This window comes from Crotalus tigris, unplaced genomic scaffold (genome assembly GCF_016545835.1).
Source record: "Crotalus tigris isolate CLP2741 ecotype Arizona unplaced genomic scaffold, ASM1654583v1 scf7180000017644.4837335, whole genome shotgun sequence".
Classification (NCBI taxonomy): Eukaryota; Metazoa; Chordata; class Lepidosauria; order Squamata; family Viperidae; genus Crotalus; species Crotalus tigris.
In genome coordinates, this window is record NW_024096536.1 from 653,212 (window position 1) to 674,598 (window position 21,387).

Genomic DNA, 21,387 nt, shown 5'->3' on the forward strand with positions numbered 1-21,387 from the left:
TTTTATCAATGATGCTGAAAGAATTCCATCAACTACCGTCTGCTGTTGGTGGAAAAACTTCACTTCTGGGGTGGGTAGATGATAGAGTGGTGCTAGCAATATTGGATTAGAGAAAGTGTTTTCATCAGAGATGACAGAAGTTAGATGATGGAATTCTCTTAATTTCAGCTATCAGATTGCTGTTATCAGTACCCTGCAGGGGTATCTGCAGGGCATGACTACAAAAAAATCAAAATGGCCACAATGGTATGATTCAAGCTCAGTCTATTTCAAGATGATAATTGTGACATGTATAAAAAGCAGATAGAGCTTCATTTTGTACCATTACAGCTTTTATCTTGTTTTTTTCCCATCCCCCATGGACACCCCTGAATTTTGAACGCAGAACACTTAGAGAAAAAAATGACTAGCGATAATGAACAACAATATCTAAATGTAAAATATAGTTTGGCTTCTAAGACTTATCACTTTCTCTTCAGCCTGCATAGTAGAATTGAATCCCAATGAAACATAAAACCATTAAGACTTTGGGTTTTAAGATTTTTTAAAAACAATTTTAAATACAGTACAGAGTATAAATTAATTGTACATAAAATGGGGGATGATGAAAGACTTCTCCCACTTTACAAATAAAAGTATGCAAAAAACAACAACAAATGGACTTTGAAAACAAAGTGAAATAGGACTGAATAGCAAGTATTTTAATGTCAGAAATAAACCATTGAGTATAAAGTGAGTAGACAGGTGATGCATATTTCCAAACTGTTTTGAGCAGACTTTTCATACATCTTGGTGCCATGGAATTATATTGAGAGACCACAGCTATAGTATTAATGCTTTTTTTAAACCAGTACAATCTGGCTAAATGCAAATTAATGACCACAAATCTCAGTCTTGTCAGGTGTTAGAGGACTATGGATGTTTTCATATGAGAAAAAATGGGCTGAAGCAAGATGTGTCATAAAAGTTGATCTAGGGCACGGGTGTCAAACTCATCGCATCACGTGCCATGCCGTGACACATCGTGACTTTTTTTTTTGCATTGCTGGAGCTGGGGTAGGCATGGCCTCCGTATGATGCAATCGGCCTGCGGGCTAGCAGTGTGATACCCCTGATCTAGGGCATCCGAACATCAGTAGCATTACTCAAATGAAAGTAAAGGAGGAGATTATTGACACCCATTATCTTTGGACAATAAAAACTGAAAGAGGAGGTAAAATAAGCATTCCAACTAATTTTCCATTTTGTTTCCATAGGTAGTTGGACTGAAAATGGAATGAGGAAAAGGTGCATTTTGAGAATCCTTCATCAGGCAGGGGTACGTGACAGAAAATAATGTTCTCCTATTAGAACCCTAGTTGTTCCATGTTTGTGTTTGTATTACTTAGTTTGCCCAATTGTGGCATCTTTCCTTTTGTCTCAACTGGAGTAAAATAGGTTGTTCAATTTGCACATCATACATTATTGGGTGGGTTGTTGCATTTGGCTTTAACATGTTGCACAGCCACTGTAATCTGTAAACCATGGCTAATAGTTCAGAGCTAGGAACAAATCCAAATGTGGCTTACCAAAAGAATTTAGAATTATCACCTGAGGTGCAAAAATCTGGGTTAGACAACAATATAGTCATTACAGAAACTCTGTTCTGCCATCTAATGATCAGCTGGAATTTTGTGGCACACAACTGTTAACCCTAACCAACCAGGTTTGCATAGCTCATTTAACATGTTTTAAAGATTGCAAAAGGCTTTATTTCTTGTCTTGATGCCCCCTTACCAAGAGTTTTTCATAGTTTCAGGTATTTAGATAAGATTCTTTTAATAAAGGTATTTGTATTACTGCTGGATTCTATCATGTGTTTAGTCACTGAGGATAAAACTAGAATGTTTTCAGTTAAGATTTAAACATATTTTTCCATCATGAGGCAAGCAATAGTGTAGAAATTATAGAATTAGACCTTAAATGCCCCAAACCTCGGTCAAACTCTACCCATCTATAACCTCAGCAATTTTTGTTTTGTCTCTCCTCTTTTATAACAACACAGTAAATGAACAGAGCTAAAATGTAACTGGAAAGGGGATGTTACACATTCACATATTCCTTTCCTTTTTTTGTTCAGTATTGTCTCAGTAAAGGTCCATAGGCAATTAAACTTTTTTCAAAGGCTACTGTCTCAACAGAAGACTTCCAGTGAATTTTGCATTTAGTGACAGGAAACAGCTTATTTATCATATTTTTAAAGACAGCAAATCCCAAGCTGGAGTCCCAAGGAGAGAGAAATCTGCCATATCCATCAGATGTTATTAATTGGACTGGGATGGGGCCAGCAGCACTTGGTGTAATGGTATTCAGCACCACTTGACTTTTATACATACTCAATACATTGTGCAGCATTGTATGGCTTTTCTAAAATTTTACACAGCTTGGTTTTCATAAGATTGGAAGATATTAACCTGAGATTAGTACTGTAAGACTTGGGGTATCCAGGAATGGGGTGGGATCAAGATGGCAAACGCAACTGCCATCTTTACTTCTTTTTACTTCTGACCCCTTACCCAACTCCACCGATGCCCCTGTGTAAGACTGCATCTGGGCATAAATGACTATGCTAGAGGGGAAAAAAATGACATACAAATGATGGCTGATGCTGTATAACTATATCCTATCAATGATTGGTCGAAACTGCTGCTATTTTCTTAGGTGATCCTAACTAGAGACCTCTTTACCTCAACTGGCATTTAAGATCATTTAGAGAGATGCTGCTGCTGATTGCCTGTATACTGCCTAATCTTAAAACAACATGCTGAAATATTGCTGTGGCCTTGCTTACTAAAAAGCAGTGCTTTATTCTAGCAACTACAAAGGCAGCAGTTGCAAAAATAGCACATCAGGGGTGCTAGAAGCCCCAGTTTGTCCATGAGTCACAACTATTACTTTTCCCAATGTAAATTTATTAACAGAAACATCTCTAAACTCAATTGACAGGAGGAGCCAAGTCTTTCTTAACATGACTTTCAGAAATTACTTCTTTGACCCATGAGGAAGCTTTGCATGAGGGTGGGTAAGATGGACTCCCAACATAACTGGTTCCAGAAAGTGTTAGGAATGGGAATTTAGTATTGATTGCTTCAATTCCCCAAGGCATGGTAGGAAAAATGAAATATACACGAAGACATTAAACATATCAGTGGAAACATGACAGTAAAAGTCCTTAGTGCATCTGCTGTCACCGTTTGCCATACTGACTTTCTTGACATGCCCACTGCCACAGTAAACAACCTGAGCCCAGTTAAGTCCAAGATGGGGAAGAAAAAAGGAGGAAAAATAACTTTGTTATATTCCCGTTTTCCCCAAACCCACCACTTCCAAAATGCATTAGAACCACAAGTCTTGCAATATTTCGATAGTGTTTGTTGCAGCAAAAAGCATCTTGTCCATTCCCATTGCTGTTGTTTTGCTCTTTATTTCCTCTCTCCTTTTTCTTCTTCAAGAGGCAGATGTAATGCCATTATGAACTTAAATGGCAAACTTTGGTGAGAAAACATTCAGCGAATGAAGAATTGGGAAGCACCGTTGGCCGTCCAAAAGGGCATTGAGGCAGATGGACGGAGAGAAACTTTTGATAACCCCATGGGGGCTATACAGCAAATATATTAAATAAACCTGAAACATAAGGAAAGAACAAAAGGAGGGTTAGCATTCAATTCCAGAGAACAAGTCATCTGCTCATGGTGCCTAAATGAGCCAGGTATGATGCTGGTTGTGGTTTTCTTATACCACCTCACATTTTCATATCTAGAAGATTTCTGTCCTGACAGCTAAATTCAAGGATTGCTTCCATACAAAACACAGTCACTAAATGGGTAGCATATAAAATGTAATAAATTCATAAAAAATAAAATAAATCTTCATTGCTTTTCCAGAAGTCTGGGATTTTTTTTTTTAACAATAGAATGGTGTGGTGGCCTAGTGGTAAAGACACTCACTTCCCACTTGGAAGGTTGAAAGTTCAATCCTAGGTAGTGACAGATGTTTCTCTCATAGGGTGCAAAGCAAAAATATCTGCTGCGAACTCTGCATAGGTATCAGGAAGGGCAACTGGCCAGTAAACACTCAACTCCCATCCAGTCAACCCAACTCTACCCAAATTAAGGGATTACAGGGTGGCAAAAAGAAAAAAAATCTATAATAAAATGCCTATGAGGATATGATTGTGGGAACACTCTACAGAAATTCATATTGAGTTTCATAAAATCTGCTAATAAAAATCCTTCAAGAACATTGTAACAATTTTGATGTCGATTTGTAGCATTCTTATTTTCCTAAACTGTCTTGTCATTTTTTTCAGCGATGATTTATGACAGGATAATTTTGAATCTTTAAAAAAAGCACTTTTTTTAAATGCTAAAGGCTTATTTTGGTTTGATCTTTGCAACTTTCTCATGAATTATATATGAATTTCTTGATTTGGGCTGGGTGGGCTTTAACAACTGGCTTCATTTCATATCTCTTCCCACAAATAAAGCTTGACATAGTAACGAAAGATTTATCATTATAACTTTACTGTGCTGACAATATTACAAATAACATTGCACAGCAGGTTTGTCGAATGGCAGTAAATGAATATTGCAGAACATTTGATCATGTCAAGGGCACTGCTGGGCAACTGATTGGCTGTTTCAAGTCTCCTGAGCTTAAAACACATATGGAACAAAAGTTGGCATTTTAACAGTACATCATTTTCAGTGTCTTGGGTGCTGTGATTTATTATTGTTTCTCAGGTTGTGATTAGCTTACTTTATCCATTTCTTTTTCCTTGTACAAGCATAGGAAGCACTCATGTTTCCACTGCAATAGGAATATGTCAATATGCTTGACAGGGTGAGGAGAAAGCAACAATTAAAAATGTGGACAGGCAGAAGATAGCTTGCAGCTGCCTGCTGCCAGCTGGACTGGTAAGTTACAACTTTAAAAATGTTACTCTACAGGGAATACAGAATATCTGTGGGCGGTTGGATTAAATTGTGTTGGCCTCTACTGTATTTTGCAGAGAGGCTATGCAAACGTTTCTTTGCAAGCACATGTTACTGAACTTCATATACAAGTGTTGGTAATATATTTAAAGTTTTGTACATGCAAAGAGCACTAACCAAGCACTTGGCTTGGTTGGGTTGTTAAGCTTTCATGTGTATGCATGCTTTATATGCATGCTGCATATTTTTGTATTAATTTCTTGAGCTTAACATGTTTGCTTATTATTGCGGTAGTGTTAACAGAATTTTTGCAGTAAACATTTTTGCAGCAGCTTCCATCATCATTTGCAAATAAATAAACAGAAAAATCAAGGAGTTCAATTCAGTTATATTTGGCAATGAGGTACAAAAGAAAAAACACACGCCAAATCTACTGATCGATATTACAAAATAGCTGGTATAAAGATTGTAATCTAAATTGAATTTTCAGTGGATGATTGCTAAGTTAAATTCCCATTGTTTGCTTTAATAATTTCAAAAATATTTTAAAACTCATCTTTTTGGTTATTTTTCCTACAATTTAGCTAGACAGAAGGCGACACCAGAGACTGCCATCTTTCATAGTCTTTTGGATCTGGGATGAGAAACACTATTAATGGGGCTTCTTCCAAATTCACAGTGTTTCTCAGTGGTTTTTTTTTTTTTTTTGTAAAAAAAAAAGGTGCCGGAACTCACACACATTATATAACCCGCCTTGCCTACCCTACAAGGTTCCATCCCAAAAAGGTACTGGAACTCCGTTCTGGGCGTTCTATGACAAAAAAAAGCCCTGGTGTTTCTTATATTCCTATAATCAGAATATTTGGATTGTTTTAATTTTAGTTCAGCTGGAACACAGCCAACTGTTTCAACAGAATATTTCAAATTGGGCTGTTTTGTCTCAAACTCATAATAAACACACATATTTTTGCACTCCCCAAATGAAATAAGGAATTCGGTCATCTGAATTCCTTCTCCAGCCAACTGTGGAAAAACAATACTTCAGTAATTCAAATGGATTTAGTGTGAAAACAACCTTGGCTGAAGAAGTTCCCAAAATACAGCAACCAAATAAGACAGGTACAGACTCCAATGGATAGTTACGACTGTAGAAAGAATAATTGCAACCAGCTTACCTTCCGTAGAAGACTTGTATATTGTGCGGGTCAGAAGAAGGGCTGAGATATAAACTGTTCCAACTCTTCCTCTCAGGCCACCATTATAGGCCATTGCATGGCAAAACAATTAGATACAGGGACAGTTTTTTTCCTTGTGCCATCACTCTGCTGAACACCTAATTCTCACAGTGCTGTCTAATGTTTATTAATATTTACCCATGCAGTGTGTCTGTAATATTATTATTTATCCTTCTTATTATCTTCTTTACTCCCCCTCTTATTGGTATTATTATTATGATGATTTTTACTATTCTATTGCTTTGCATATGGACTAAGTGCTCCTGTACTGGAGACAAATTCCTTGTGTGTCTAATCACACTTGGCCAAATAAAGTTCAGTTCAGTTCAATTCAATTCAATTCAATACAAATGAGTGATTATATCTGGTACATTTACCTGACATTTGTACTTCTGCCTGCCAGCATTTTTATGCTGGGAAAATTTCTTTCAATGTTTTTTTATCATGTACATGTTTGAACTTTCGATGCTTCCTCTTTTGTGGTGGGAACCTGTGTGCTCTTGCTCTTGCTGGAAGAGAAGTTACAGCACTTACTGGGGGCTCACCTGCCAAAAAAAGAGGGTGCACAATAAACATCAGTATATAAGAGTTTATTGACACTGACAAACATATTTTTAAAGAATTCTACTTATTATTTCAGACGTTTCTTCATATGTACCCAGTTCTCATAAGTATAAATTCTACATTACTTACCTCTGTGCTCACGTGAATTTTCCCGACTGGGAAGTCTGGGTGATACTGGCTCACATCGACATGCCAGGTGGTCTTCTAAAGCTACAATTGCTTTATTAAAGACTGCCTTCTTTTCAGCAACTTCAATCTTGTTTACCTATCAAAAAGAGAGAACAAACTTTGTGATACATAGCACTGTGACTTTATCTCAATTCAGGCAGCATTATTACTATTAAAGATTTTGTTATTGCCTTGTGATAAAGCCCAGATGTAGTCTAATTAATCTCAGTCAAAATAGCATCTTAGATTAATCCATTAGCATATCCTAATGAAGGACTGAAGCTAAAGTCCAAACTGGGGAAATTGGAATATTACACTCAAACTATCAAATTCTCCTGCTTAGAATATCAAATTAATTCACTAAAACAAATTGTAAAAATGCATCATGAAAGACAGTGCTGGCTCCTATTCGTTGCTCAAGATAATTCCTCTTAGCTGATCCTGTAATACCTATATGAAGCTGAAGAAGACCAAGAAGTTATTGAACTCATTCTCCTTGCAAGAAATTATCATTGTTTACTTGCCTGTCACCTCCTGCCACCCTGGATCAAACTGCAAGTCCCTGTCACAAGTGTAACAGCAGATTTCTTATCAGAAGACAAAGGAAAAACTCTACACCAAACTACTCTAGCTAAAGGCTTCTGATTTTCTTAGCATTTGTTCCATAGCACTGCAGGGTCTGCCTGTATTTAGTTCTTACAGCAAAGCATTCAGTGCATGATATATCAAGTTTTTCTTTATCACCATGCCTGTCATATTGATTAGGGCTGAGAGGGAGTAATCGGCCCAAGCCTCATTTAGAACCTGGATCTCCCCATTCCTAGTCCATATCTTAACTACCACACAACATGGGATCTCTGAGCTGCCCCACCTAAGAGTAAGAGGGTTAAATCTATAGAGTGACTGTGGGCAAAAGAAATACTTTAGGGAGGAGAGGGATACAATTTTACTGAAGTCTGTTTTAAATGTGATGTGAGGCTATGGTTTGCACAGCATTCTTAACAGAGGCATTTCTGGTCCTACATGACATGGAAACCTAGTACCTAACCAATTCAAGGTCAGAAAAAGGACCATTTTAATCCTCGAATTTGGAGTCAGTTGTTACTCAAAGTATGTTTTTGGATAAAGTATGTCACACAAATTCAGAAGCCCAGAAACATCTATACCAGTCAGTCAGTCAGTCCTCCAATGAAATGAGACCAAAGCACACAACTCTGAAAAAACAACATGCTGCATTACAACATTCACTGTCAAGGTCTGACAGTCACAAAACATACTTTTAAAACAGTAAATGTCTGCAACATCCAAACGGCTTGTGTGGCTAATACGAAAACAGCCACAAATGTAATAAAGTTTTGCCAATATTTTCCTAGCATAAGGGGATGGAAGAAACAGATGGGATCTTTGTTCCTCCAGATGACAATCCTTGAACCAGGTTGCATGACTGATTGGTGCCCATCTAAGAATAAGGAACTACAATTGTGCCTGTCTGGTTAAACATGTTACTCAAATGCAGACATAAAGCATAAGTATGATCTTCCCAGGAACCTAGCAATGATCGAATGTCCCTTCAGTTTAATTTTCTTAAAAAACACATTCCACTATAGCACAGAAATTGCTTAGTAGACATTGTTTCTGAATAAAAAATACAGCCTTTTTTATTTTCAAAGAAAACATTTCAGGATCATGTTCATGGACTATCCTATGAACTCTTTGGTTCCCCCCCCCAAAAAAAAAACTATCACATCCCCTTCATTCCATCCAAGTTCATTCTCTTCTGCTTCATAAAGTTTTATGGAGAAAGGAATTTCCCACTTAGAAATGGTGTAACATTTTTTTTCCTTTGTGCATTGTTGTATGAAAAATCCAAGGAATTTGTTCTCATACAGATGTCAAGCAAGGAATTTGTATTTTTAAATGATTTGTCCAGGAAGAAGCACAGAGGTCCATACTGACTGGAAACTGAACAGCATCAGAAGATATCATTTGCAAGATACCCACTTTCAATATAATCCAGAGAAGATAACTTTGAAGAGCAGCTGGGGATATGATATTTGTTAAGGTGCACCAGCACAACAAAGAATCAAGCTGTTTGTTAGCATGTTTGTCAGTAGGTTCATTTCTGCCAATTCCACCATTGGATTACTGAATTTAATTATTTTATTATATACTAAAGGATAATGTGTTAGAGCAGTGGTTCTCAACCTTTTTAATGCCGCGACTCCCAACTGGTCGTAAGTTGAGGACTACTCAACCGGTCGTAAGTCGAGGACTACTCAACTGATGCAGCACCGTTTGCAGAATGGGACTTTTGGCGGGCTCAGCAGGGCAGAGACAGCCTGGACAATTCCTATTGGCTTTTGAAAGCCAATAGAATTAGACTCTATTCAAGAGAGTCTATTCTATTGGCTTTCAAAAGCCAATAGAATAAAAGGGAATAGCACAGCTAAGGAAAAGGGGGGGAAAAATGGCGGACTGTGTTGTTTGGCGACCCCCATGAAATGGTCGTTCGACCCCAAATGGGGTCCCGACCCACAGGTTGAGAACCACTGTGTTAGAGAGTACTCCTCCTTTATAAACATAGTAGAAGCCAATACAGAACTTAACATGGCTTTTTTAAAACAGGCATTTATAGAATTGCATTATATATGAAATATAATTGGCAATATCTGATCCAAGCATGATGCAGGAATATTATCATAAATAACTAAATCCTTATTAAACTTAAACTGTGAAAGTATTTATATACCATTGAATCAATTCCTGGTGTATACATGACTTCCATTTCAACTTGTCTAAAGTCCCAATCCAAAAAGTTTCCAGGGACATTATAACAATATCCCCGAACCTATCAATCTATATTATCCATTGTAACACCATTTTTCTTTTTCCCTCAAACTTGACAAGCACATTAATTTTTATGGTCCACTTGCATTATTTGTCCATAGTAGGCGAGTTTCTGCTTGCTAATCATCATCTGTAGCAAACAAGCTTTTCTTTTCAAGACCTTTCTGCAACCTATGGCACCCTCAATGACTGCCTGCATGCTCATAATTCAAATACAACTATCTTTTTTCTGCATTATTTTCTCAGTGTTCACCTTTCACAGTGGTACAATATTTGACTTTCATAGTACTGGGGGGGGGGGATTGTTCCTATATCTGTTGACATAAAAAAAAATCCTCTAAACCTTTATGATCTTGTCTGAGTTTGTCTTTGCCTTCCTTCTTAAGATAACCTATTTTTCTCTTGTATACTAGCCATCTTTACTTATTCTTTACCCCCAAAATCCAGAACTATCCACCTTATCTGTAAATCCACTAACCACACTTAATGCTTTCTTATGTTTAACTTTAGTCCAGATTTTTCACTTTCTACTTTCACTTTCCTAGTGAGCTCTTCTGCTGTTGTTTGTACATCTCAAATTCTTAGTTCAGTTTCCAATTTTTACTTTACAATGTCTGCTGTCATTTCTTCCAATCCCTCTATTCTTATAACATATTTGTCACACAAGTTTAACAAATAAGGAGTCAATATTTCCTCTACCTTTCTGAACTACTCTATTTTTCCAAATTGTTTTTATAATAATTTTATTGTGAAATTTATTCAAAAGAATGGCAATCTTGTGTGCCCATTAGCCTTAAAATGTCCCACTGATATAATCTACAAAACAAAAACCTTACTGTAGTCAAGGAATAAAGGTAAATATCTTTCTTAAACGTTGGACATTCTCTGATATTGGTTTTCTTCAAAATAGATATGTACATTCACATTTCCAAACTTTATGCCTCACAAACATGTCCATTATTTGTTGGCTATAAATTCAACTTTCTTTTCCCTAAGCCTGTAAGCAGTTCAATGGGTATTTCATCTATATCTAATGCTTTTCTGTTTGACAGTGTTCTATTGCTTTGCATCTTATTTTCTCACCGAGTTGTTTCCTAAATATATTACCTCCCTTCCAATATCTCTGTCATCTCATAATCCCATTTGTAAAGAGTTTAATTAATTGCTCAAGCAATTTTAGTCTCATTTATTTCAATTAGATCCCTTGCATAATTACTCTTGAATATTCCTATAACCTTTAATTTTTCTATGAGCTCTCTGATTTTCTTAAAAGTACCTCTCATCTCTCTTTTCTTGTTATTTTCCTCTTTGAGTTGAAATTCTTGATTGACATATCTTTCCTTGTCCTTACTTGATGCTGGAAGTTTGCGATTAGTTGCTGTACTTCCTTTTTGTTGCCAAAGGCTTTATAATGTCTGCCTGTCAAGATAACTTGTTCTAGATGCCATTTAAATTCTTGATATTTTGAGAATCTTTTTTCTATATAAATTTTTGTGACTCTTATTTCTTATTTCTTCTCAGTTCTTTTTGCTGTAAGTTAATCATTACACTGATATTAAATTCTTACTGTACCAGGTCATATCCTGTTGGCATAAATACTCTATTTAATTTCCAAGGTTTAACTCATATATGACACAATAATTCATTATTAGTTCCTCAACATGCACCTGGAAGTTCTGGCTGACTGGATTGTACTTTCTCATCTTCTGTTTCCTATACATAGCCAATTTAATTGCAGTGATATTTTTCTGTTACTGCCCAGGTGTACTGTTTCAGTTCTATTGTTTTAAACAGGTGCTGGCAAATGAACAAAGAATTATCTTTGCACAACAATATTAAACTACTTTTTGCATAATTTTGACCATACATTGCATCATACTGCCTTTTTGTTCTTTAAATTTTATCTTTTGAAGATCTCATCAAATCCATCCAAACATGACTTTCTTGGTCTTCCCCTTCCTCTCAGTGCTTTGAGTCTTCTTTCATATATTGTATACATGAATTAGTCTTTTATTTCTTTACCAAATCACTTCAATGTATTTTGCTTGTAATGGTCACTCACTTTTGTATTCAGTAGGCATTCACTCATTCCTCCAGATATAATCAATATTCTCATCTCCATATAACAAAGTTGGAGGAAGCATGCTCCTAGTTGCAGTCATTAAGCAATCTCATGGGTCTTTAAGCAGACAGAGTCCCAGGTAAGGTGCATGGGGTGCCCAAGGGAGGGGAGAGGGAGACCCTGGGACTCCAGCCAGGAAATGAAAATCCTCCCTGCCAAAATCCACATTTGCACAAGGAAGGGAATTCCTGATATGGGATGGAAGAATGGAGCACATTTTCATACCCAGCCAAAGGAGTTCAGCATCCCTTAACAGGAGCTCTTTGAGCCAGCCCCAGAAATGAGAGTGAGTTCTTTTGACAGGCAGAAGCAGCTTCTGGACAGAATCAGAATTAATCTGGGCAGAGAGGGCTGCTGGTTTGAAAGAGGGGTCGAAGAGGCCATCTACATTAAGATTGAACAGCCTGTCTCAATGGAGGGGGAGGGATACGGCATTACCTATCCCTTACAACATAGTCCTTTTAGCAGTTCCAAGAAGGTCCCACACCCATTTGAACTATTCAGGTGACCCTGAGGGCACAGATAAACAACAAAGTGGCTTCAATGACTCTCAAAAAGAGTGCTAATGACCAGTTGACTGCAAGGAATATAAATCTTTCCATCTTCCACCATTCAGTCAGAACTGAAGAAGCTTCTTGGATGAGAAGTGAAACATCTTCGAGGAAAAACAAAGTCCAGTTGCTTTTTGAAAAAGCACCTTTGGGACAATCATGACCTGGATGACTGAGAATCTCCAAAGACATTTAGCTTGCAATCGTCCCTGCCTACTTCCCCATTGATTTTCTGGGGAAGCCAGCAGAGAAGATTGCAAATAGTGATCACATGACTGCAGGGTACTAGGAAATCAGACATAAGTGTGAACAGGTTGCCAAACACTCAAATCATGGTCACGTGACTGTAGGGGTAGGGTGCAGTGTTTTGAAATGGCCTAAAGTGCTTTATGGGCCATAAAGACCCTTTCCAATGCTATTGTAATTCTGGACCATGTTTAAACATATGATCATAAGTCGAGGTACCTATGCTACCTTTTATTTCTCTATCAGCAGCTGCAAATCTTACAAATTGTCCATTCATTTCCCCATGTTCAGTAAACATTCTACAAACATATAACATTTGTCTTTTTTTTTTAATGCTACATGATTTGCCATTGTGTTCTAGGGTTGTTTTTAAAGATCCTTTTGTTGGATGAATTGGTTTCCCTCATATCTGCAGAGTTCCATGGCCCTCAACTTTGTTAGGGATTGCATTTAGATTTCCCTTTCTCTTTTGACCTTAAAACAAAAGTAACTCTATCAGAATTCATGCTCCTGTCAGTACTGTTCTTGGAATTATTAGAGCTACTTAGCCATCTCACTATCTCAAAGCAGTAACTCCTGAAATAGTAATGCATCTGCTACAAACAAAATAAAATAATCTGCTCTAAAATCAGATACAATCATAGCAGAACAACATGAAGGTTCCCCATTTGATAAAGCAAATATATCAAAACTTGAAATGGTATAGATGCAAATTAAGCAATTCAAGACACTATTTATAAAGATAACTGTACAATAAAGATATGCAGGTCTAGGGTTAGGTCAACAACTGAGATGCCAACACCAGTTCTGGTTGTAAGTCGAGGACTGCCTGTATCTTACTCAAGGAACATTCATAACCATTAAAGCCAAATTTATTCCAGCACCAGGAGACAATTTAGGCAGGGTTCAGGAGCATAGATATTAACCTTGTTTTCAAAAGATGTCAGATATGTTTATTGCACTCTATCAACTTTAATGTAATTTTTCAAAGAAGATTGAAAAACTGGGGGAGAAGAGCAGAGATATCTGTATACCTGGATATGTCTCACCCGAACCTGTGTGGGACGACATTGCATTGCTCGGGTATTGCAACAGCCTGTGCACCGTTGCACTTCCACACAGGGTGGCCACACAAGAAAATTGGCATTTGTTGAATCCACCATGCTCCGGGAGATTTCAAAGACTTCAGACCGTGTCTTGCATTCAGCAATTACTGCTGGTTCAATAGGTTCTGCTCCAGCTAGAAAAATCCCAAAAAAAATTTCCCAGTGAAATCAACTTTGAAACTCATGACTGTTTTCCTTATTGCATGTTTTATTGCGTCTCATTTTATTCAGAAGTGTTTGGGGGCATTTCTGCTATGTATTTTGAAGTTGTTAGGAGTCTTTGTAAGTTTTCTATTGGGCAAGAGATGAAAATATTTCACCAAATATATATCTTAGTTATTTAGCAATTATCTTACATATCCCTCCATTACAAGCAAATTTATTATTCTGCTCTTTTAAAAACAAACTATTTTAATTAATTGATTCAACTAAAGGATCATGATTTTCCATTTTCAGAATCTCTTTTAAATGCATGTAATTAACCAATATTCTCATCTCTGAACTGGCAACAAAACGGATTCCAAAGATTGAAACTGTAAAGAAGACTTTATTTGGTTTGGTAGAAGATAGTGCTGGTTCATATTTGCAAAAACTAAAACTCAAGTATTTCTGGACTAAACATAATCCCATACTTTACTTGTTGAAATACAGTAGCCAGTCTACAGCCTACCTAAACTTCGTCTTCCACGGGACAAAGAAACACGATTTTCACCCACATGCATTTGGGTAAAATTCATGTATGAACTAGAGGTATCTTCATCTGCAAAAAGAGAAAATAAAAACAAAGTAATTAAGTAAATTAATATATAAGTTGCATCACTACAGCAAATACCCGAAGGTTCATAAAATCATAAAGAAGGAAATGACTGGTTCCAGTTTAGCAAAATACTATAATTATCCATATTAAGAAGGCCAAGAAGAATTACAGGCAATGTGGTACTAGAATAATAAACTCAATAAAATTCTATATCCTGTAGCCCTACCAACTTTCTTAATTCTGCTCAAGATGTATTATATAAAATAAAATATATAATTATTCTGCATAAGTATTTTGAAATTAGGAGATGAAATTGTGCAGGTATTTTCCCCTGTAAGAAGGAATCATAAATGATAAGCAATGATATAACTGAAGACTGCAGGGAAAATGCAGTGATGCAAAGATAAGGATTCATCCCACCTTAAAAATGAAATTGTTTTTTTTTCAACATGATTTAAAATGTATTTCTAAGCAAGGAGAAAAATAAGAACGTATGTTTTAGATTTTCGTTTTTCAGCTACAAGGTGAGACTATCATTCTGTAGTAGAAGCCAAATTCTAGCGATCTGACCTCAAAATCTGCAGTTCTTATCATACCCCTTAATAGCTGCAGTGGAAACTATTTGACAATTTATTCCAAGTTCAGATAATGTGGTGCTTAATACCACAAAATTATTTCAATGGAATTTGGTAATAAATAGCACAGCAAATTAATTTGATATAAATTTTACAATATATTTCTCCATATTTATTCTTTAGATTACTAATATTTGCCTGTAATAAAGTGTTACATGCATATTTTAGGTTACTTCTTTTAAAAAAAACAAAATTGTAAATATGAATAATACCCAAATGGTAAAATAAATGACTGATTTCAGTTGCCTTTGAACAAATCTGACTATTTATTCATCTGTTCAGGTCTGTACTTTGTCAAATTAATAGAGATATTTCAAGATTTCAGGCTTTGTAATTTTATCTTTCCAAAGTGAAGATGTAGGTAAGTATAATAGTTCTGTCCCTTCTACTAAGGATGTATTCAGTTTTAGCCAATTGGGTCTTCTGGGGGATGGGTAAAAGATAAGGCTGCCAGCTTTCTTTATAAACATTCTCTAACATTTTACCATAGGAAATGCTGAACAAAGCAATTCTCATCACATCAGCCAGAGCTTCCTTGGAGTCAACAAACCCCTCCAGATTCCAAAGTCAATGGCAGTATTTGAAGACAGTTCCTACACTGTTGCAGGCTACATAAAGTAAAGCAGGGCAGATTTTATTTCTGGGAAATAATTCTGAACGTAAGAAACAAGGAATAGAAAGCCTATAGGAAAAAAAGAGAACGAAGGCAAAGTTTCTACAGACTGAGTTCTGTGTTTAAGGCTAAAGGAAATACAGTAAAGCCTCAGATTTTCTACGTCAGATTCTGCAGAAATCAAGACTCAAAAATATGTTGGAGATTCAGTGCCCAACTATATACATTTTGATTCTACAATATTCTAAAAGTCTATTATTCCCAGATTCATTGTCCCTAAAACCTCCCAAGAGAAAGAGAAAGATGAATCATGACATCAAAGCTCTATCACTTATCCATACCATTGAACTTAATTGGATCTTCCCATCTTCTTCCATCCATCCCCCATTTTCTGGAATTTTATCAGGGCAGGGCGGGGGCTATAATTGTGCAAAGGTTAAACAGACAAGGGAAAAAATAGCAATGCTGTTGACTTGAAACAAATCTTCTATTGAAAAACAGAGGTCTCCAGTTAACCTCGCCCTTCCCCCAAGAGTCTTTCCAGATAGGGCAGCAAAGCTACTGCTGACCAGGGCAACAGGCCCAGCTATGAAAAAGCCAGTGCTGCTAATTTTGGAAGGCACACCATTGTATGACTTGTGTAGTCCGGGACAGGCGGGTGGAGAAGCCAAGCAACTTTTAAGAGGAACAATAGCAAAACACAGCTGGTGCCCTCCCTCTTTTTTTCCCTCCTCCCCTTACAGGCATTTTGAAAGGGAGCGGGAATGCTTTTGAGAACGTGCCAGTGGTCCAACTGGCATCGGAAACAAAGACAGGAAATTCTGTTCCCCCGTAGATAGTGTCTCGGCAAAGATTACAAAGCTACCAATAGACAAACACAAGAGAGAAGGCAGGGGTGGGGAGGGGACAGGCAGGAGGAGAGGCTGGATCAGAATGGAATCTGTGAAGAAAATGTTTATAAATACATTCCAGGGCCAACCCAGTGGCCATGACGCGTGCTCACATTCCTGCACGTGCCAAAACCTATTCAATCTGGTCTGTGACCTCAGTCCTGAGACAGGTATCCCCAACTCTCTCTGCAGCCTAGTCCAGTCACCACAGTAAAACAAAACATTAACTCTCCTCTCATTACCTGATGTCATTCATTTTTCCTTTTATATAGACCAAAAATCAAAAGCCAGGGAAATGAATAATGGATGATTGATATCTGATTTCAAGCACAGAAGATTATAACATCACGGTCTAATTTTTTTCAAACATCAGGAATCATTACAGACTGATTTGAAAATAATAAACGTTACTAAAACCTATTTGCAAGTAATATTTCTGCCCCTGTTACATTACGAATTACATGTTAGATCCAGTTCAAGCCAAACACCAAAATAGGCTACAGAATTATTCTATGGGTAAACTGCCACATACTGTCTTGGGAGAGGAGCTTTTCAACCCAGATATAACCTATGGTTTTACTTTGTGTAATCTGAATCTAGAAAACACATAATTCACAATAGCATTTGTCAGGTGGCATACAATGCATTTGTTGTTGTTTCACCATTATATCTGTTGAGATTTATTAAACAGGAACATTTGGTCTGGAAATTTACCTACGGATTCTATCTGCAGGACCTGCTGGAGTTCTCTGATGGAATGCACTGAGCTGTCACGCAGTAATTCATATATTTCTTCAGGAATGGGGTCTCCCTGCCAAACCAAAAAGAAAAAAAGTTATGTTAAAGAGCTCTCCTATGCCAGTTCTGTACCAATTTTATACATTTCTCACAGAATAAATTCTTATACACCCTTTTCCAACCTGGTACCCTCCAAATATGTTAGAATTGCAGTTACAAGATTCCAAAAGCAGAAAACTTCAGTTTCATTGCACCTTGAAAAATATCTGATTAAGAAAGGCCAGATTAGCAGAAAAAGAGAAAATAATGAGAAATGTACACAAGTGTATTTTAAAGTGCAAATGTCAGGAATGTCAGTGTGCTCACCATCCATGAAATAATCTTTCACATTTTCTCTTTGTGAAAAAGAAGTATAATTTTGGAGACTTTTACAGTCATACATCCAAGGATTCTGAATATTCCATTAATCAGATGGTCTTGGTATTGTTCCAAACACCCTCTGTCTGGAAATGGTTATTATCTTATGCATGTTTATATAGGTCTACCAGCATTTACTGGCGTTTACTCCCCTGCTTAATACTGCCACCTTATTACATCTCTGATATTAAAGCCAATAAATGGTTCTCAATCCGCAGTGCAACTTGATGTTTGCATTAAAGTGTTGAGCCATTATACTGAGATCATGCACTATTAAAATTAAAACAGTATTTTTTTGCATTTGGAAGGAAAAGCCCAGACAAAAGCGGTACCTATTACATTAAACTATGTTGCTTCTATCTAAAATGCTATCATATACATTTTATCAAACACTGGACTGTAATGTCAACAAAGCTGGATACTCCTTTAATTAAGAAGTGAATTACATATGGGAAACTCAGTGTAATTTGTTTAAAAGAAAAGCAATTTTAAGATAGAGCAACTGAGAGTACAGGATAAGCTGCTGGGGTGCTACATTTTCTCCCAGAAAATTTCTTCACTAATGCTTTTACCAAAATCTTATTAAATTTCAAGTGCAAAATACAAAAAAGCAAAGAAAAAAGAATTAGAAATAAAGTGGTAGAAAGAGTGAAAAAGCAAAATTGGGAATATGGGCAAAAAGGTGAAAAAAGCTAGGGCAAAAAGTAACTTTTGACTTTGTTTGATACAGATAAAAACCTAAAAATCAATGACCCAACTGTAATAAACCATAAAAAATAGTACTTCTATCATTATAAACAAGCCTAACAATCAAAACTCAAAGTTAAATTTTCCTTTCTTTCAGTTTCAAACAAACTAACAAAAAATTCCAAGAGTGGTTTCCAAGTAGAAACTAATCTAAATAAAGCTTTAATCCAAGCAGTCAATTTTGCCATCTCATCCAACTCCATTAGTCCTTTCATCTCTGGACATAGAGAAGTCTTGCTGCTATTGTCACATATAAGAACAAAGTTCCAAGTTTTGTTTATTGTTTGGTGTTTTTTTTTAGAATTTCTTCATTCTAAATAATAGTTGATAGTTCTGCTATCCCCAAGATAGCCATTTCCAAATTAAATGCACATTCATGTAGGAACTACTGGGATAAATTATTTGAAGTGAAAATATTGAAAATGGGGAAAGGGTTAGTATTTCAATGTTCTTTATTTACTACAGTTAGCAGTTACAAAACCTGTTCTGCATTTGTCAGACTATTGTCAAATGCATACCCTTCCCTCCCATTGCTTCCAGGGTATTAGCTATAACAACATTTTATTAATACAGCTTTGTACATGCAATACATGCAAAACTTTCACTAGTTAATTCCATTCTCAGCACAGCAGATGGTATGGCTGAGCATGCTACAACTCTTGAACAAGTGCAAGCACAGCATCTCTCTATGATTCAGAATTGATAATACATGCCTTCTTTTAGGCTTCTGTGTGAGGCTAAGAAAAGATGCAGCTGCTCTAAAAATCAGTTTAAAGATAATTACTTCAATGAGTTGATTTTGAAAAAAGATCAGGTTCCCTTAATAAGCAGCAGAGAGGTGCTATGTTCGTGTGTGGCCAAAAATTAAACTATAATGCAAAAACAACCCGAAGAGCTTTGCAATTTCACATCATAGGACAACTGTACACTTTTAGAGTTAATGAAATGTTCTAAAAATTGACACACCACTTAATTTTTTTTTCTTCAGTTGTTAACATCCTAATACTTTATACAGCCCGAACCATTCTAGATGGCATTTTGGATGCACCAAATTAATCCTCACCTTGATAAAGAAGGTAGCAGAAATCCCTAGTATGTGATATCAAATACAATTTTGTTTTTAAAAAAGTAACCTAGTCTTCTTTCAAAAATCATCATCATCATCTTTTTCTGATAGTGATTTGAAAAAGAAATATAGCTGTGAGACATGAGAAGCTAGGATCAAATGGAAGCAGTTCAGATGCCTACTTTAAAGACTTGTATATCCTAACATATTGGGCTTGACTTGCTCACCTCAGAATTGAAATCTATGGAAGCTACTTAAAAGAAGATGATGCTTCTGGTCAGTACTATGAAGCTCTACCAGGTTATGGGTGGAAGGAGAAATCAACTTGCTAACCACACTCCGATTTTTGCAGGCTCCAGAGCTTCATAACCACACTGCCAAAATACAATGACAATGGTGATGTTTGAATGGTGCTATTTTTTGGTCTCTAAAAAACAGTTGGTATGCTGTAACATAAATCTGTTACATTTCCAAAAGATTTCATGTGTCTGCTTTTCTATTAAAATGTTAATTCTGTGCTCTTTAGTGATACCTTCACATCACTAAAAAAAAAAAAAAAAAAAAGCTCCTTGTAGCACTCAGACCAAAAAATAACTTTGGAAATAGAAATGCATCCTCTGGAACAGCTGACCAGCTCTGCATTAGAGTTTGCACCAGAGAGCCCCCTGTTATTTTGCAATTATGGTCAATAGCATAAAAACCCAGTATCCATAGGAACGTCTCTTGTGCTGAATCAGATCATTAATAACCCAACAGTATTTAAATTTTCAGACAAGAATCTTTCCAGGAACTGAGCCTGGGACTTTTTGCATGCAAAGCATGTGCTCCACTACTAAACTATGGCATCTTTCCTAATGAATAAGTCACCAATGCTTTTTTTTTCTTTTAAGAATGTATTGGATTAGTTTTAACCTTTGTTTTTACAATAAATTGAGGGAGATCTATTTTTATGATACTATCCTTACAATTAGAGGCCCAACCCTGATGTATTAACTGTCGTTAAAGACTAACTGCAGAAAACAATAAGGAAAAAAATTCTGCATAAATGTTTATTTATGATCACTGTACTCCCTATTGTTTTCCTTAACTAAAAAAACAATGTTTTAAATGCTGTACTGGGATGTGAATGCTAAAGATTTTGCTGCTACAATTCAGGATATAGCATGTGGGTTAAACTAAAGTATTTTGTAGGGCAAAATAGGCTCCATGCAAAAAGGACATTGCCTATATTTGAGTATTATCTTTATGAATCTTTCCCATTTCCTCAACATTTGGATAGATTATCATCAGAATTACAACATTAGGTGTGGAAATGTACAGAATGTCATCAATTCATCATGTTTCCTTCATCCCAGATACCCAAACTTAAGGTATTAATCCAAAAATAACAAACTGGATCAACAATTCTAGTTTTACATGTATAAGTTGTTCACAGCCTTCCAACAATACTAACATTTGAGCATATTTACGTAAAATATTCATTTCTGGATATACGTTACATGCCTGAATTATAGATTGCATTGTTTTTGCCTTGATTTGGAGATGAAATAAGAGTGTGTTTGAGATTGCTAAATTATTCAGGAGGCATTTCCCTCTCTTCAACAAGATTAGGCATCTTTTGGTCTTTATAGCAAGATTGTCAATAGATTATTCAGAAATAGAAATTTTTTTATTTTAAATATAAAATAGGACTAGGCATATCTAGTTCTAAT

At 36.3% G+C, this 21,387-nt stretch overlaps 1 protein-coding gene and 1 long non-coding RNA gene across 4 annotated transcripts in view; one reads left to right on the forward strand and one right to left on the reverse strand.

Annotated features, from left to right (window-relative positions):
• Positions 1-670: 670 nt before the first annotated feature.
• Positions 671-21,387, reverse strand: part of PDGFB (platelet derived growth factor subunit B) — a 63,187-nt gene continuing 42,470 nt past the window's right edge. For all 3 annotated transcript variants that reach the window (XM_039335492.1, XM_039335493.1, XM_039335494.1), the window contains 6 exons: positions 17,422-17,518; positions 14,483-14,572; positions 13,741-13,946; positions 6,902-7,037; positions 6,586-6,753; positions 671-3,663 (listed from right to left, as the gene is read on the reverse strand). In XM_039335492.1, the coding sequence (XP_039191426.1) occupies positions 6,617-6,753; positions 6,902-7,037; positions 13,741-13,946; positions 14,483-14,572; positions 17,422-17,518 (666 nt within the window). In that variant the 3' untranslated portion in view covers positions 671-3,663; positions 6,586-6,616. The remainder of the gene's footprint in view (positions 3,664-6,585; positions 6,754-6,901; positions 7,038-13,740; positions 13,947-14,482; positions 14,573-17,421; positions 17,519-21,387) is intronic.
• On the forward strand, positions 3,612-9,206 carry LOC120304654. Its single transcript, XR_005555781.1, has 3 exons — positions 3,612-3,748; positions 4,831-4,955; positions 8,871-9,206. It is a non-coding gene; the product is annotated as an uncharacterized LOC120304654 (long non-coding RNA).